Raw genomic sequence first — 19297 nt, 5'->3', positions numbered from 1 at the left:
AAAAATATGAGAAACTGAAAAAAAGGAAATAAAGTGTTTGTAAATGAGGAGGGGAGGAAGGGTTGAAGGGAGGGCAGGGATAAGGGGGAAAAATGAGAACTAAGACCTGTCATGTAAAGGTACAAGATCCCAATGATGAATGTAACTGTACTGTATACGTAAAATGTACCAATAAACTCAATAAAAGGAAAAAAATGAAAATGCCCAAAGGAAACACTGAGAATAATATATCGCATTAACCTAAAGGACTAAGAGAAAAGTGATTGGATAAGAACTGAAGCTAATATATATAAGTTTGGAAGAATAGTAGATTGTTCTCATTTTTTCCTTGTTATCTATCATTTTATAAAAAACCCAAACAGCTAACTAAAGACAAAAAAAAAAAAAAAAGTGGGTCAGGGAAAAATATTTGCCGTATCTGCAGCTCTTTTTTTTTTTCTCTCAAAGTTTTAAAATCCATCACTTTGCTAATGGAAGAGAATTTCAGGTTTCATATCAAAAGCTTTAGCAGTTTTAAAAAAGTTAAAACATGAAATATTTCTAATTTTAAATTTCACCTAGCTTTTTTAGAAAGGAAAAATAACATTCTCCCAATGATCTTTTTTTTGGTGGTCCTGGGCCTTCACACTGAACTACATCTCCAACTTCTCTTTTATTTTGAGACAAAGTCCTGCTAAATTGTTTGGGTTGGGCTAGAACTCTTGATTCTCCTGCCTTGGCCTCCCAGAGAGCTGGGATTACAGATGTGCATCACCACACCATGAAGTACTCTTAGCAGCTGATTTAATATTTAAAATATATAAACTCTCATCCCACATTGCACCAAGACAAAAAAAGGATTTGTCAGTAATCTTTAACCCAGTGGAATATGTCTGGTAATTACACATTCTTAAAGAAATCATGGGTGTTTAACATACTGTATTGAAAATGTTGGGCCAGGGATTTAGCTCAGTGTTTCTGCCGCCTGCCTTGCAAGAGCAAAGACCTGAGTTCAATGCTGCGTACCCCCCGAAAAAAATAAATGTTGTCAGAACCTACCCTATGTCCTAGACATAAAGCCACTATATCTCTGTTTCAATTTTCATTTTATTGATTTCTGTGAAGATTTAAGTCTATTAATTATCAAAGATACTACCTAATATTAAGTCAAAGAAATCTCACCTTGGTTCCATTGCATCCAGGGATACCTTGAGGACCAGGAGCTCCATCATGGCCTGGCATTCCCTTGAAAAAGAATATAACACATATATAACATGTTTTATATTAGTGTAAGGGTATTATTTATTTACTTATATTTATTTGAAGTGTTAGGGATGGAACCCAGGGCCTTACACATGCTAGGAAAGCACTATATTGAGCTACATCCCCAATACTTAATTTTAAAATAAAAACCTAGAGTATACTTACAGGAAGACCTGGTGTCCCCGGAAATCCAGGAAGTCCAGGAGGACCCTAAAAGAAGAAATAATTTCCTTCAAAAGACAACCATTAACAATAAAAATAATACCCTACCTAAGGATATTATGGAAATTTTATTTAGGGTTCTTGAAGATAGCAGACTACCGGCAGCCTGCACTCAAATTGATCCAGGACATCTGTCTAAACCAACAAATATGTGACTCTTGTTGAGGGGATGGGGAGATCATTCAAAACTGCTGGATTGCAACTTCAGTGAGCTAGCAATCTGATGAAACCCAGAAATGTTGGTATTTAGAAATTTAAGTAAAGGAATAGAGATAATGCACGGTGGCACTGAACAATGGATATTCAGTGAGGAAGGCTAAATTCCATTCCAGTATGGTGTTAAAAGGAAAAAATGCAGCATATTCTTGTGAAGATGGACCTTGCTACTGTAAAGAGACTTGGGTGCAGAGCAAGAGGATTGTGACACAGAAAAACAAAACAAAACAAAAAAAAAACAGGAAGGAGAAAGGCCCAGTGCATGGCTTGAGGGAGATCAAACTCAAGACTGGGAAAGTCTTATTGAGGAAGAGAGACAATGCAAAAATGTAACTAGCAGAGAACATAATCAACCAGGAGGAGGGAAATAACAACAACAAACAAACAAAAAAAGAAAATGAAAAAGAAAGAAAAGAAGAGAAAAGTCTTGAGGAAGAGAGACAATGCAAAAATGTAACTAGCAGAGAACATAATCAACCAGGAGGAGGGAAATAACAACAACAAACAAACAAAAAAAGAAAATGAAAAAGAAAGAAAAGAAAAGAGAAAAGTCAGGAAGGAAGGAAGGAAGGAAGGAAGGAAGGAAGGAAGGAAGGAAGGAAGGAAGGAAGGAAGGAAGGAAGGAAGAAAAGAAGACATTTTGATTATTAAGGCAGGAAAAGAGCTCAGCCACGTGGTGTCTGCGGTGAGAGTGGGGGCATCTGAGTGTAGAGGTGCTGCTGCGGGGATTAGCAAGGTTAGGCGACTGTGGCTTCTAGTCCAAACATAGGCCCTGAGTGCTCAACCCACTCCCCCCAGTTAGGAGGCGATCTGGTAATTTTACAGAGGTTTAACGCACAGTAGGGAGCTACCTATGGATTATGAGACTTGGTGGACAGCTTGGGTTTTTGTAGTGTGCTCATTCCTGGAGGAGATTGAGCTGGTGAGTGTGGACCACTCCAGCCACTAACAGACCTAGGAATACTAATGTACAACCACAAAGCGGAGGAGCTCAGCCTCCAGGCTGACCTAAGCCCCAGCAATAGATGCCTGAGGGAAATGATTATCTTCAGCATAAATACCACTACGTGCTCGAATATTGGACCTATCTATATTTTTTTCCTTTTTTGTGCACTTTGGGGGAATATGTATATATCTAAATGTATACAAGTGTACAATCTTTTGCTTCTGTTGTATATTACCTTGTTTTGTCATATTCTACACTAAGGGTTGTTTCACAGCGTTTTCTAATTTTGTTATTTGGTAGTTCATTAATTGGATCTAATCTCCCTATATCATCTTTCATTTTCTGTTTATATTCCCTTCCCTTGTCTTTTTTCCTTCCCTTCTCATACCTTCTCAAATCTCCCATCCCTTTCTTACATATAAATATTTTCCTTAAAGTTTAGTTTTTTCTCTTTTTCCTAGCCTATCCTACATTATTACTCTTTCTTTTCTGGGGTTAGTTAAATAGTACAGAACATTTTAAGCAAGTTTTAAGAAGTTCTTTAGAAGTTGCCAGTATTGGTATTTACTGTGTAGCAGTACTAGGAATTAAAATTAGTACTCTTTTTTTACACAAACTAGCAGTTAAATGATCATTGAACTTAGAGACACATAAACAGCTGAATGAATTAATATAATACAGGATATGAAAAAGCACTTCAGTAAAGAGGTACAGGTTCTGAAAAAGAAGCAAACAAAAATACTGGAAGTGAACCAACTAGTCAAATTAAAAACAGTCAAAAGTCTTAGCAATACTCAAGATAAATTAAAAAAAAGTCAGGACTTAAAGACAGGGTGGATTACTATAACATTCCAACAGCAATAAAGAAAAAAAAACAAATAATGAAAGATTATTCAAGAGCCCTTAGACAACTCTAAAGAAACAAATTTAAGACTCATTAGTGTCAAGGAGCATGAAGAAGTACAGACTAATGACAAAGAAAACCTATTTACTGATGTTACAGCAGACAATTTCCAAAATGTAGGGAGTACAATAGATACCCAGTTATGGGAGGCATTTAGAACCCTAAACAGAAATGACCAGAAAAGAATTTCTCCATGCATATCAGAGGCAAATTGCCAAACATTCAAGACACAGTAATAATATTAAAAGTGATTAGAAACAGAAATTTACATACAATGGCAAAACTCTCAGAATAGCACCAGACTTCTCAAGAGAAGTTCAAAAGGCCTGAGGGGTTTGGGGTGATTTATTTTAAGCCCTGAAAGAAAATAATTGCCAACCCAGATTACTACACCAGTATCTGCAAGGCTGTCCTTCAAAAATAAAGGAGAAGTAAAGAAGTGAAAACTAAAGAAATTCATGACTACTGATCCAGCATTGAATGCTAAACACAGAAGAAGATGACGGTCACAAGGATGGGACCAAAGGAAGGAACAAACCACAGTCAGAGAGTAGATAAATAAATGAAAATCAAGAATGAGCCAAACACTAGAAAAACAACAAAACTACAGGAATTAGTACATATCTTTCACTAATAACACTTAATGTAAAAGTTCTTAATTATCCAATTAAAAGGCATAGATTGGCAGATTTAGATAAAAAAAAACAAGGCTTAACTGTATGTTGCTTACCACAAACACAGCTCACCTATAAAGAAACACACAGACTGAAAGGATGAAAATGATACTCCAAGCAGCTTATTAATTTGATATGATTCCATTTGTTCATTCTCAGTATTATTTCTTGTGCCATTAGGGTTCTGTTAAAAAAGTCCTTGCTGACGCCTACGTCTTCAAGAGTTGTACCTATTTTATCTTCCAGCAGATTAACTGTTTCTGTTTTAACACTTAGTTTGTTAATCCATTCTCATTTTAGTTTAGTACATGGTGAGATACATGTGTCTACCTAGACTCAATCTTCTGCATGTGGATATTCAGTTTGCTCAGCGCCGTATCTTAGAGGCTATTTTCCATCCAGTGCATGTTTTTGGCACTTTGTTGAAGATTAAATAGCTATATGCATTTCTATTTCTTCTAGTCAGTTCCACTGTTCACGTGCCGGTTCTTGTGTCGGCACCCTGCTGTTTTAATCACTGTAGCTTTATAGTATATATAACTTCAAGTCTGGGATTGTAATGCCACCTGCTCTATTTTTGTTACCAGGGACTGCTTTTGCTATTCTGGTTCTCTTGTTCTGTATGAACTTTGGTTTTTTTTCTTTAGATCTGTGAGGAATGCAGTTAGTATCTCAGTTGAGACTGCATTAAACCTCTTTATCAGTTTTAGAAGTATAGCCATTTTAATTATATCGGTTCTGCCTATCTCGGAACAGGGGATATCTTTCCATTTTCTCCTTCATTTTACTTCTCAGTATGACATAATTTTCATTGTAGATGTCTTTCACTTCCTTGGTAAGTTAACTACTATGTAATATTTTTATGAGACCGTGAATGGCATTTTTGTTGTTGTTGTTGTTGTTCTTTTGAGAGAGGGTCTCACTATGTAGTTGAGACTGATCTGGAACTCACTACTCAGCCCAGGCTGGTCTTGAACTCACAGCGATCCTCCTGCCTCAGCCTCCCTCCTGAGTGCTGGGGGTGAATGGTATTTTTTTTTCTAATTTCTTTTTCAATAAGTTCATTACTATTGCATAGGAATACTATTTATTTTTGTGTGCATTCTGTATCCTGCTACATTGCTGAATGTGGTTATTAATTCTAGGAGTCTTAGTGGAAGTTTTTTGAGGGGTCTTGTAAGTAAGGATCATGTCATCTGCAAATAATGATTACTTTGACTTTTCCTTTTCCTGTATATGTATCCAGTTTGTCTTTCTCTTGCTTGATTGCTCTTGCTAATTATTCAAGGGCTATGTTGAACAGGAGTGCTGATAGTGGACACCTTTGTCTTCTTCCTGATTTTAGAGAAAAGGCTTACAGCCTTTCCTCATTTAATATGATGCTGGCAATAGGTTAAGTTTTAGTCTGTGAATTTCTTTTTGTGTGAAATGTGTACCTTGGTACAGCACACCACTGGATTTTGTTTCTTGATCCACTCTGCTAATCTTTGTCTTTTGACTGGCAGATCGAGACCATTTATACTGATAACTATAATTGATAGGTCTTGAGTTGTCTTTTTATTATTTACCTGTTGCTAAGTTGCTTTCTTTCCCTTTTTTGTAATTGCCATCTCAATCATTCTACTGGACATTTTGGCATCATTTACATTTTATCTCTTTCTAGGATATCCTTGAGAATTTTTTGGAGTATTGGTTTCGTGGTCACAAATTTATTTAAATGATGTTTATCATGGAAGTATTTTCTCTCTCCATCAATTTTGAAAAATAATTTTTCAGGATATAACAGTCTGGGTTCGAAGCTTTCTTTTAGAGATTTAAACACTCCATTCCAAGATCTCCTGCCTTTAAGGTTTGTCTCAAGAAGTGTGTTGTAATTTTGATGGATTTTCTTTTATAGGTGGCTCACTGTTATTCTCTAGCAGCCTTTAAGTTTCTGCTCTTGTGTTGGACCTCTGGTGTTTTAATTGTTATATGGTATTAAGTGCTTTTTTTTCTGATCACAGCTATTTGGGATTTTATATGTCTTCTTATGTGTATGGTAAATTCCTTTCCCAATTTTGGAAATTTTTCTGCTATTATCTCTTTAAGCAGGTATTTTATGCCCTTTGTGTTGTCTTCTGATTTTTTAATTAATTCCAATTACTTTTATATTAGTCTTCTTTGAGGCATCCAGTGGCTGTTGGATCCATTTTTCCTGTTCTCATGTTGTTTTTAAGGTATCTCATTAGCTGACCATTTACCACAGCTCTGTCCTCTAGATCTGACACTCTGTCTTCATATTGGTCACTTCTGCTACCCATACTTTCATTCATATTTCTCATCTTCTGGATTTCTGTTTGGAACTTCTTATGGATTCTCATTCATTTCTACGCTGACCATTCATGTTTTACATGCCTTTCTTTACCTCCACTATATTTTTATTGATGTCTTCTCTAGATTCACTGATGATTTGTTTCATTACAGTCATTACCAGATTATTTATAATTTCTTTAAATTTCCCAATCACCTTATTGAACTGTTTTACCTCCATTGATACACTTTCAGACTTTTCTGCTGTGGCTTATTATTTCCTTCCCTCAATGCTCCCAAACTGGTTTGGGAGAGGTGACAATTTTGAGGGGCATTTTGTTGCCCTGATTTTTTCATGTTTCTATTTTTGTTTGTTTTTATGCTAGAGCTTGTGGCTTCTTTGGCCCACTGCCTGGTTCTTTAGCAGTGAGCCCGAGTATTATTTATGTCCCCCCAGGCAATCCAGGTATTGGCATACACAGAAAACCAATTGCCAGCAACAACTATGTCACCTTGGCTATAGTAGTGAAGTCAGTGATGACAACGGCATGAAATATCAACTGGCTACTGACAAATCCTAAGAACCATGCATGAACTGCCCTCAACCACAGATAAGAGATCTATGATTTTAGTGAAGACACTTAAGCCACACAGATACTGACCTAAAATAATTTAGGTCACTCATTTCTGTTGGATATAGGCAATGGTGCAAGAGCTCAAGCATTCGCTGGACTAAATGCCATCGAATTCAGGCCCACTCCCTCTGATGAATATATCCACCCAACCTGACCTTCTACTGTATAATACAAGCTCCAGGATCTGCTTGGCTTGAGCCCAAGCCTCTAGGAGATCCCAATAGATCCCTGTTTAGATCTTGCCCTCTCCAAGCCTGTCTCGCAAGGCTGTTTCACTCAGTCTATATGTAAGGTAATACTTCAGTCCTGGAGTGTAACTGTCCTCCTGCGTATTGGTCTTGTCTTCATTCAGGTCAGTCTTATGGTGTCACCTGTGTTGCCCCATACTGTGGAGAACCCAGAAGCAGAGCTGGCTAGGATTTGGTAGTTTTGTCTTTCTCCTCCTGTCTCCCTCAAAGACCCATGAGGCCTGGGGCAACATCAGAAATAGCAGCGGTGGGTTGTACAAGCCCTCTCACCTCCTGTCTCCTGCATGGGTGATGACAGTCTCGTGCCCAGTGGTGGCCTTCAAACTAAGTGTTGAGTTTCTTCTCTGCCCTTACCCACACCACTCTAATAACACACCGGACAAGAAATATGTAAGTAATTAAAAGTTATATAGAGAGCAGAATGCTTTTAATGTTCATGTGAGATTTGTACATCTAATAAATTTTTGGAGATTGAAGGTTTAGAATGTTTGCTTGTTTTTAGTAAGGGAATCTTACTAATCTATAAAGACAAAATATCAGATATAAAAGGACCCTAGAGATTATGCTATTTAACTCTCTATTATGTGAAGAAACTAAAGCTCAGAAAAATTAGTATGCTCTCTGAAAAGACCAGTAGTTCTTTCAACTATAGTTTTTGCTTAATTTAAAAAAAAATGTCAGTTGTCTGTCAACCTAAAAGCTTCAGAGAAAAAAATATACTAAATGTGTATTTCAGTTTTGAGATGTATCTACACTTTTCAGAATGTTAAAAATTGAAAAATCATGTATGTTAGAATTGAGGAAATGTTGCATTCTTCCAAAAGTAGTTGTTCTTTAATGAAATGACTTATACTAAACTTACTCTCTTCTAGGTACACAAAAACTGTACAATATTTATATATGATACAATGGAGGGCTACACAGTCTGAGTTAGCAGCCCTCTGAATTTCAGCAGGCTGAGATAATTGCAATGCCTGGAAAGCTATAATTTAAATCAATTATATGATACAGATTTTTAAGAAGAAGGCAAACTGTCAAAATGTAGCACTTTCATATTTTTAACTATCAGCTAATATGTGTTTAAATAGATATCAGATTTATAGAAATGATTGTCAAATTACTAAAGAAAGTCTAATTGTAGATATGTAGATATATACCACCTCTTAAATTTAGCTTCTGAAAGATTTTTTTTTGCTACATGTCAATATGCTATTCCCCAGTTGTCTGTTCCCTTTTCTCTTTCCTTTCCTTTCCTTCTTCCTTCCTTGCTTGCTTCCTTCCGTTCTTTCCTTCCTTCTTTATTTTTAGTGAGACACAGTATCACTATTCAGGCCCTGAACTCACCATGTAGCGTAGGCTGGCCTCAAACTTCCTGCAATCCTCCTGCCTTAGCTTCCTGAATGCCGGGATTACAGGCTTGTGACACCACACCTGGCTTCATTTGCTTTTTGCCTGTTTCCACCAACAAAACATGCATTTGATTTTTTTTTTGGTACTGGGGATTAAACTTGGAGTTTTGTGCTTGTGAGGCAGGAGGAGGAACAACTGAGCTAAATCCCTGGTCTCACAAAGCTTCTGATACATAGTAAATATAACTTACTCTGATTCCTTTTGCTCCCAATGGCCCTGGAATTCCATCTTCACCCTAAAAAAATAAAATATACTTAGGTTTTTCCTTCAAAAAAAGCCCTTAAATAACTAATTTTTTGTTATGAAGCTTGAATTTTTGTAAACTTTTGTAAAAGTGAGAAATATAAACACCCAAGTAAGAAGGCTTTATTAAAAGGACTGAGATAAATTACATGACCAAAAATAATACAGTCTCTTATTTAGTGAGAAGAAAACTGCTGATACGTAGAAGAAACTTTACATTTATTTATAAAGTATGAATCATGTAAGAAAACAAAAATGAGATTAAAGTATAGATATTTCTCGAAACATTTATGTATAAACAAAATCTGGTCAATTTCCATATAATGCCAATCTGCTTGCCATGATGATAATAAATAGCCTCATTCTAATACACAAATATGTGCAGTTCTAAATTCACTGTTTTGCACCTTTCCTTTGTTTTGTAAGGCAATTTCTATTGGTAGAGTTTAAGTAGGACTAGAAAGAGCCATAAAATTTTCTTTCCTGCTTCTGCAGTCAGCTCCATGCAAAAGGGGCTAACCACATGTGTGTGTTAATTTATTTACACATTTCTAGTCACAACAGAATTACTGAAATGTTTAAATTTTGACTTTTATCAACTGTTTTCTTTTAAAAAATGAATAAAAAGATCTAATCCTGTTCCATGTAATGTAACATTTTCACAAATTCTAGAAATGAAGACATGGCTATGTTTGGGGTGTGTGGCCATTATTCTTCTTACCACATTTTACTTTCAAAAGTTTAATAATATGCTAGTTTCACAAAATACGCATTTTTAAGGAGATTAAAGTACAGATTCTACTGTAAAACAACTAGAGGAACTTTTGTTCAATGAATACTTAGATGCCTTCTCACTACGTCAGAAATCAAACAAGGATACTTCAATGTTGTATTTGTTGTACTAAGAAGCATGGTTATATAAGAGAAAAATTAGAAGAATGATCATTAGAAAGATGGGACTGGAGGTGTCATGTAGTGGTACAGTATGTGCTGGACATGTGCCAGACCTTGGGCTTCCTCCCCCAACATATTTTAAAAAAACATAAGAGATGAAGCAACAATACCACTATTTTCAAACTTATATAATTATATGACTGAAAAAAAAACAAGATAATTAAAGAAAAACTATTGGAATGAATAGGATAATTTAGTAAAATAACTATAAAAACTATTAATAAATCAAAAAAAAATTTTCATTCTTTCTTGAGACACAGTGTTGCTATGTTACTCAGGCTGGCATCAAACTCCATAGTTCTATCAATGCTTATCCCAACTATCAGAAGACATAATAAAAAAAATCCGATTTCTAAAAGCAAATCATAAATTAGTTAGTGATGATAAATACACAAGCTTCACAGGAAGAAAAGTTCAAAACATTTCTGAGGATCACAAAAGATCTGAAAAAATAAAAGGGTGTCTCATGTTCTTGAATAATTGAATATAACATATAAAATTCAATTTTAAACAACTTTATAAATTTGACATAATGAAAACAGAAATAAGTTTTTTAACTAGACAGTGCTTCTAAAGTTCATACAAAAAATAAATAAGCAAAAACACTGAGAAAAAACCTAAAAGAAAGCATTAAGGGGACAATAGCCATGTCAGATATAAAAATATAACATAAGGTTTCAATAAGTAAAACAGCTTGGTCTTGATATTTGATTAAGCTGACCATTAGAAAAGCATTGGAAAATTCAGGAAAAAATTCATATATTCATTTGAATTTGGCAGACAGTAGCCTCCTCTTCTCCAAGGAAGATATATTCCAAGACCCCTAGTGGGTGCCTAAAACCGTAGATGGTCCTAAATCCTATGTATATAGTACTGCTTTTTCCTATGAATGCATATCTATGATAAAGCTAAACTTATAAATCAAGGCATTAGCAACAGGCAATAATAAAATGGAACAATTATATCATAATAAAAGTAATTTAAAATTTAGGAACTGTTAATTTCTAGAATTTTCCATTGAATATTTTTAGACAATGATTAACTTAAGTAATTGAAAACATGGAAAATGAGAAAATCTAAAGAAAGAATGAATAGTAAAAGTGGCACTGCAAATCAATGGGGAAAATGATGTGAGGTCATATGGAAAAAAAGGGGATCTTAAATGACAAGGTATAGTTATATAAATAGGGAGAACTATTTCTACACAAAATTCACAAGATTTTGAAAAACAGATCCATAAGATACACACACATACATGCATACACTAAGGAAAAACAAATAAGAAACTGGGGGAAAGTAATGCAAACCGCAGTGCAAAGAGCTAAATTCTATAATACATAATACGAAGTGCGATTTTTAAAACAACAGTGAATGTTGTCTTTAGTTTTGCTGTACTGGGTGCCTCGATTTGCTGAATCAATTCAAAATGTTTTGCCTTTTGTGATCATATTGATTTTGCAGGAGATCCACAAGTTAAAAGAGTGCCAGATCTACCAAACAGGGTGAATGGTAATCTTTCTACAAGCCTGTCTTTTCACTGAATGGCATTCAGTGACGCTGTTCACCCTATTTTTGATCACACCTTATACAGACATGCATAAGTCTTTCAGACCTGCTTTAGAAAGTGCCAAGAACAATGTAAAATGTGTGTTTGAAGTGAGAGGGAATATTTTGAGGGGGATTAATAGCAATGCATCTTTTACTGTAATATTTTTTTTAAATTCAAATATTCACTATATAGTTTGATCAGCCATTGTAGTCAGTGAAATATAAAGATATCAAAAACTTTGTAGGAAATGAACAAATTATATAAATATACAGGTCAGAGACAAGACAAATGTTTCTCACACCTATGAACAGCAACTTCCCCCTCATAAACAGAGAAATGTAAATTAAAAAGTATATTGAAAGATTACTTTCCTATCATATTGGCAAAAATCCAAAAGTTTTTTAATAGTATTGGTGAAGCTACAGTGAAATCAATCTTCTTGTGTATTTCTGAGGCTAAATTATATAAACTTGGGAGGGGCAGTTTGGCAATATTTATAATGATATGTACATATATGTATCCTCTGACTTCTACTAAGTTATCTACAGAGTTAATCATTTATTGGTGAAAAGATATCTAACTGAAGTTATACATTTTACCATGTCTGTTTGTAGTTGCAAATAATTTAAACCTGCCCAAATAATTATCAACAGGAGACTGCTTGCTAAACTATGGTTTATATACACAATAAAATACACTGAAGTTATAAAAAGTAATGAGAAAGTTCTGTGTATATACAATTAAATATATGCAATTAAGTGTATATGCAATTAGGGGAAGAGCAAAAGTCAAACATAATATAGTATTATTTTATAAAATATGAGTATGTGACTCAGTGACTAATGAGCACTGGTAGAGAGATTATTTTCATTGTGTAACTTCTTACATTAATTTACCTTGAATAAACTGCATACATTGCCCATTAAAAGCTAAGTTTTATTATTAAAAAGAAATCTTTTGGGAAATTATGTAAGTACATACATAGATAGATAGATAGATAGATAATGTGTGTGTGTTTCATATATCCTCACTTTAATAAGTAGAAGTGTACCAATAAAGAATAATCCTACACAATTTTTACTTAGTATACATATTAACATATACACATATACCAGAATGGCACATTCACATCAAGAGTACATTTTCAGCTATATTGAGAAATATAAAGTCATACCAGATATAGAAGTACAAATGCTTTTGGGGGCTGGGGATTTAGCTCAGTGGTTCCACCACCTGCCTCGCAAACTCAAGGGCCCAAGTTTGATCCCCAGTACCAAAAAAATAAAAAATAAAATAAAATAAAAATTAAAAAAAGAAGTACAAATGCTTTAAATTTAGAATACTAAAAGCTTAGAAACCAGCTTACCTTTTCACTCTACAGATAATGAAATGAAATCATTCCAAAAGATTGGATATGCTTCTAAACTTAAATCAATACAAGAACATCTTTACAAACTATCATATAATTGTAGAGTAGTCCCAGTTAATCTAAATTATTTCAAAGAAATTCTGCTGTAGTTAACTTTTAATGTAATTTGAATCTTTATTAAAACTTATCTCTAAACAAGAATGATGTGCAAATAACTCAGCCAGCAATCCCAGATAAATTCAAGATGTAATAAATATAACTTTTTCAATGGTTCAATTAAATTTTTATGTCAAACCATTCACTTCCATAACATAGCTGAAATTTAATCTCAGTCAATTGAAGTGCCTACCTCATTTTCACAAAACTGTACCCTAAGTTTAGGAAAGCTTATGTAGTTTCAATATGTTGAAGGGTAGAATAGGCTGATTCAAGCTAGAATTCACTAAAATGTCATGATAATCTATATAAATTGCTGCTGAGTTACTGCTCAGTTCCATCCAATTGACTGAGATTACTGTGCAGTACTTCTGCACATCTCCTGGGTGCATGAGAATCATTCTGCTGCTCTTTTCTTGCTGTGTCATTAGACACATGAAATTCAGTTGAATGGCCGTCTACTAAAATTCTATGTAATCATTTAGAAGGTTGGCATATGTCCAGTGTTCAAGTTCTACTCAGCAAATTTTGCACAGTTCCCACCTATTTTTGAATCTAACAAAACTAGCTTCTACTCAAGATGATGGTCATCATTCTCCCAAATTCTAAACTCTGACATAATTAAATGTAAAAAAATGCATTAAAGTTTATTTTCTTCTTTTATTGAAGGACCACATGGTATCTTTTTGATATATTTCATACTGTAATGATATGATATACCATCATTATATAAAATAACAAAAATTAGAAAAAAGGTTTTTAAGCCAATTTTCCTTTACAAGCACATGAACAGAACTGGCCCTTTCATATATCACTTCACCAGTGTGCCTAATACAGATGGATACGCGCACTGAGCCAAAAGAGCCATTAAAAACAAAAAGAAACTTCTCTCAGTCTTAAACTTCACTATTCTTTCTTCTCATTCCCTACCTTAGCATGCACATAAAGATGCTGTCCTTGATCATAGTACAGGACAGGCTGCCCATATTGCAATTAAGAATTCCCCCATTTAATGAGATGAGAACACTTTTGGATCCATGAACTTCAATATGGGGGGCAGGAGGTTATGAATCTAACCTCTCTTCTCTCTCTTCCACATAATAGCCTGTGTGACTGCTTCCTTGCCAAATTCGTTGATAGGCCTCTCCCAGGTAGTCACCATCACCCTAAATTTCACAAAACTGCTGGATAATTCACTCATTGACCAAAACCATAAATATGTATATCGATTGCTATGCAGCTGAGTATTATAAATGGGTAATTTTCTAATTGTGGACTATTTTTGTTCCTCGGGTACTGAAACTGTGTGACTTTGGTCCTGATTTATTGCCACAGTTGGACTCAGACACAACAGCAACAAAATTCCTCCGCAAATGTCAAACGTCTCCGGTCCATTATAGAAGCAACTGAAACATCTGAGAAAGGGATATGGAGTATGCCATTTTGCTGTTTTAATATTTTATGTAATACACCAATTTCACTCAAGAACTCTTCCTATCAGGAGGGTCTTGCTGGTTGACCCCCAAGGTAATCAATGACATAAATATCCAGAACTGTGTATATCCCCATTGCGGTATTATTTTTTGTAAAACTTAGACCTTTAATATTTCTACCAATGGAATACACCTATATGGGATATTGATAAAAGATTCTCAAATCTCAAAACATTTCTTCTTATTAAGCATTTCACACTGCATAGTGTAAGACAAGAACTCCAAAACTAGATAAACTCTGGTTATTCAGAAGAATTTCCAGGTGGCATAACAGACTCTCATGGGTATGTTCCAGGCAATGTTTCCATGGTCAGTCCTTCACTTAGAGAAGGTGATGCTGGGCATGTCCTTGAACACTGCTAAGGATATTAATGACTTTACTTCAGCTTTGAGAGCATAACAGACTAGTCTAAAATCATCAGCTTGGGTAGTGGTAACCATTTAGTCTGAAACCTGCTGGTCAACAAAGGAGAGATCACTTTGACTGACAACACCTAGGTCACTAAAAGTGAAAACCTACAGCAGTCCAGCATAACACTCGTGAAAAAAGCTTCCTGACCCTCAAAAGTAAATCATCTGGGCTATAGCATATTTACTCTTGCTTTTTCAGTAGTTGGGGATCATGGTTATTACTTAATCTTTCAAACAGATGTGGCATCCTACTTGTAATATTTTCAGATCATTGTGATCTCAGACTAACTGCCCAGTTTTCAAAATAGCCCTTTAAAGTCCAACCCATTTAGGCCCAAGATAAGGAAGCTTACTTTTCTCATTCAGGTCTTGAAAAATCAAGTGGTAGAATTAAGCAATATGGGTCCTTTTAAACAACTTTGTGTGGTGTTTTCCAAGCTGAACCAAAGGCCTCTTGGGGGACAGTTGCCTTCTCCACACCAAAATTGGTGTACAACTAATACACTGCGGTCTCTGAAGGGAGCTGCTGTCAAGGACTCACTCAGGCTCCCTGGGCTGGCTATGCTTTATGCTGATAGACTTCATTATCCTGGGCCTTTAGTGGAGACTTTTGTATGGGAAGAGGAACCCTGAAGGTACTTTTTCTACACTCTGACTCAGTACTTCTCCACTCCTAACCCTTCTCCCTTCTCCCACCCTATCCCAGGTCTATACACCCGCAGGAGCATTTTGTTGCTCTGAGCTCTCCCAACAGTGAAAGAATTCCTAACCTCTGTGCTAATCCCTCTGACTCTTGCTCCGTCATGGGGGGATAAATGGAACAGTGAGAGAGTTGATGCTTTCTCTGATTTTACTTATTTGTCATAATGTTGCTGTGATTGAGTAATGTTACTTTCACCGTGTCTTGCTGTCTTAATTAGCTACACTGACATCTAGCAGCCCTCCTCTGACCAAATCAGCACAGCTTCTGATACAACGTAATTTTTGATAAAGGTTCCAATAAACACATATAGCATCTTTCAAAATATGTAGATGTGGCAGTAACTTCACTTACATAAACCCCAACAATTTAGACTCCTCACTATTCCATTGTTTGATGTAAGTATTAGTTTCTTACTATAGTTCTACTTTATAGTTGCTTCAACACCCAGTCTCACATTTAAAATGGCTGAATTCCTCTGGTATTACTGTTTGGCAATTTGACATATACCTTTTGACCCGGAGGCCCTGGAGGCCCTTCTGGACCTGGAAATCCAGGCAAACCTGGATGGCCCTCCAAACCTGGAAATCCTGTCTCTCCCTGCAAATAAATGAAAAGAATGAAAGGTAAGATCATTAGTAAATTTTCAAGCATAAGATTGGCTGACATTCAAAAACAACAAATGATTATATAGATAAAACTAACACTTTAATAATCATGAACTCACAGTATACACTAACATGGGAAATCTATAATGTACGAAGAAAACACCAAAAACTATCCTAACATTATACCATATACAGTAATGCATTCTCTTTTTTCCTGTAAAACTAAAAAAGTATATCTGAGATGAAATGAAATATAAACATACTAACATCAAATTTAAGAAGGAAGACAGCAATAAATCTAGGAAATCAGGTCTGTAAGGTTTATAAGATGTAAGTGTAGGACAAGTTTGAAGAAGGATAAAAGCAAACCCTCAGAGAAGCTTCCAGATTTGCAACTCATAAAACTCTCATAGTAGAGTTGCAAAGTTATTCAGAATGGAAATTTGTTGGCTGGTAGGATTAAATTACCCAGAAAAAAACTTTTAAAATATCAAAATTTTATAATTTTTTCTGATTGTAAAATTAATACAAAAAGAATACATGCTCACTGTAGAAAAAAATATAAAGAAAACTTCTAGTAATTTATTTATTCAGAATAATTAATTGAATTCTAACTTCAGGTTCAATTCTGACTACAGTACTTAACACCAGCACAGGAGGGTTGACTACCTAGCAGAGTAGGATCACCATCTTATCAGCGTCTATGCAGTAAAGTTGCCTGATGTTAACATCTGTAAAGCCAGAAAAGTGGAGAGAGCTGAGCCAGCCTAAATAATATTTAGATTGACACATTAGGGTTAGTTAAATTGCATACAGCCAGGCATTGAAATGCGGTGAACTCCAACACTGGACTGGGAGACCAATCACAGAAAGAGAATTCTTCAATGTGAAGTTTAAGAACCTTGAAAGCTCAAGGCACTTTAGCACATACTTTCAACTAAAGGAATACAAGAAACTCTCCACTTTCCTAAAGCTTGAAGCTAGATCTTAGTCTGTGAAAACTACTGTCAGATCATATAGAGACAGCCCAGGCAGCACCTGAAAAAGAGAAAGCATTGATACCTACAAGAAGTCTGACTAAAGGGCTAATAAAGGTATATACAGATTCTTAAGGTGAAGGCACAGTAGACTATTATTCCTATCCCCAAACTGCACGTGTGGGTGTTTATGAGGGTGCGTGTGTGCATGTGTGTTTGCATTGTAATAAGTTTAGTCTAAAGAACTTGCATAATTTTGTATTGAAGAATTCCTTATGTCAAATCATCTTATAACCTAAAAATAAAAGTCCTTTGAAATTACTATTTCTGGTCAGTTCCCACTTACTAGATCAGAGCCAATGAATCAAATGTTGACTAATTATGAATAGGTTGCAACGCTCCTGTGGCTTTGACAGTAATTATTATTGCACGTAACTATATGTATATATTTTTGTTTCCTAGAAATGTATCTCTTTGTTGTTATAATTAGTTACAAAGTTATAATAATTTAATTTTTATTAACTTCAACTCAATTATTTTGAAGGAAAAAGGGCAAGAAGAGAGAAATTGAATGTTTGAAAATTTTTAGAGCTGGATTGCCTCAAATCATCATGTAGTCCATTACTGACAAGAGGTAGTAAAAATCGGACTGTGAGTTCCAGTCAAAAAGAAAACAAGAGGAAAAATTTTTCCAGTTCTAGTAGATTTCCATAAGTGGAAAACATTTTGGAATCTCAGCTGGTATTCAGAGCACACCTCTGCCAAAACTTGAGAACACTAAGTGAAGAAAGCTGTATTTTCTCAGAAACAAAACTGTTATCTGGGCCACAGATAAGAGAGAAATAAACTAGGGATTGCTAAAAGCCATAACGGTGCTGATATTAATAAAACCTTTACCTATAAATGTTATATCCTGGAATCTCCTCACCTTACTGTCAATCAATGTAGTCCTATCTGACTAAGCAGTATCATAGTATGGAAGATATAAGGCCAGCTACTGGACAGTAGCAAAAAAGAATTGAAAGAATAATCCTGATACTTTCAAACGTAGAAGATTTAATAAAGTAGAAACTATACAAGCCTTGTGAAAGGAAAGATTTGAGGGTAGGATCCTCTACCTAAACCCTAATGAAGATAGTGGGGAAGGCTGATACTGGTTGCATACCTAACTTTTACTACTTTTCATTGGATGCTCATTTAATCCACAAAACTGCTCTAGATTTTACTGTAATTTGCTGACACAACAGAAAATGATGTGGTATGATGTGGTATGTATATGTCTGGAGGTCAATTTTCTTAAAAAATCATTCTTATTTTTTTTAATGGAATAATATGATTCTCCCTTTGCCTGTCTTTTAAATATAGGTATTGCTCTTGATTCCTTTTTTGACCTTTTCTCTCTTTCCCTGGGAAATCTCAAATGTCAATTTTTTCTTAAAGCTAATCTCTCATAAACAACTGTCTTAAACATATCTCAGGCATTTAAAACTCAAAAACAATAATAGCAGGTAACCTATACTGAGTGTTTTCTTTGGGTCAGAAGTTATTCTACTTTCCTCATTTTATCTTAATACTCTCGATGACAAGATAGGTAGATATAATTATCACTTGTAATTTATGTATGAAACATGATGACAGAGAAGTTTTGTAATTTTTCTCTAAGGGCAAACCATAAAAAGTTCATTTTCTACCATGTTTGCTATTTAAGGATATAACATAACTCAGCTGCCCTACTCAGAAGTTTGTATTAATCTTCACTCTACCCTCTCCAGTACCCCTTCATCTCATCAATCAAGTCTTTTTCAATCTTGGGTTCTTAAGTTCCAACAGAACAAATACTCGCTAATGAATGAAATTCCTTAATGGATTGCACAACAAATTTAGGAAATCTTTTTGTTCAAAATTCTGAACCAAAATGACTTAGGGTTATGAGAAATTATACAAAGGTGACCATTTATGATAAAGCTAACATACTTTAAATAAGCTCATTTTAAGAAAAACAAGACTAACTGCTGAAAATGTGTCCTAATTGCTGAAAATAGGTCCCTAGA

At 35.0% G+C, this 19297-nt stretch overlaps 1 protein-coding gene across 3 annotated transcripts in view; it reads right to left on the bottom strand.

The window, feature by feature from the left end:
* LOC104847582 (collagen alpha-5(IV) chain) overlaps positions 1-19297 on the bottom strand; it is a 267506-nt gene that overhangs the window by 149945 nt on the left and 98264 nt on the right. For all 3 annotated transcript variants that reach the window (XM_010603053.1, XM_010603055.1, XM_033760324.1), the window contains exons 4-7: positions 16172-16261; positions 8977-9021; positions 1408-1452; positions 1162-1224 (exon numbers count right to left, since the gene is read on the bottom strand). In XM_010603053.1, coding sequence (XP_010601355.1) covers positions 1162-1224; positions 1408-1452; positions 8977-9021; positions 16172-16261 — 243 coding nt within the window. The remainder of the gene's footprint in view (positions 1-1161; positions 1225-1407; positions 1453-8976; positions 9022-16171; positions 16262-19297) is intronic.

This window comes from Fukomys damarensis, unplaced genomic scaffold (genome assembly GCF_012274545.1).
Source record: "Fukomys damarensis isolate Sample0158 unplaced genomic scaffold, DMR_v1.0_HiC HiC_scaffold_39, whole genome shotgun sequence".
NCBI lineage: Eukaryota > Metazoa > Chordata > Mammalia > Rodentia > Bathyergidae > Fukomys > Fukomys damarensis.
Note: the sequence above shows the minus strand (reverse complement) of the source record. Positions and strands in the feature narration are given on the sequence as shown.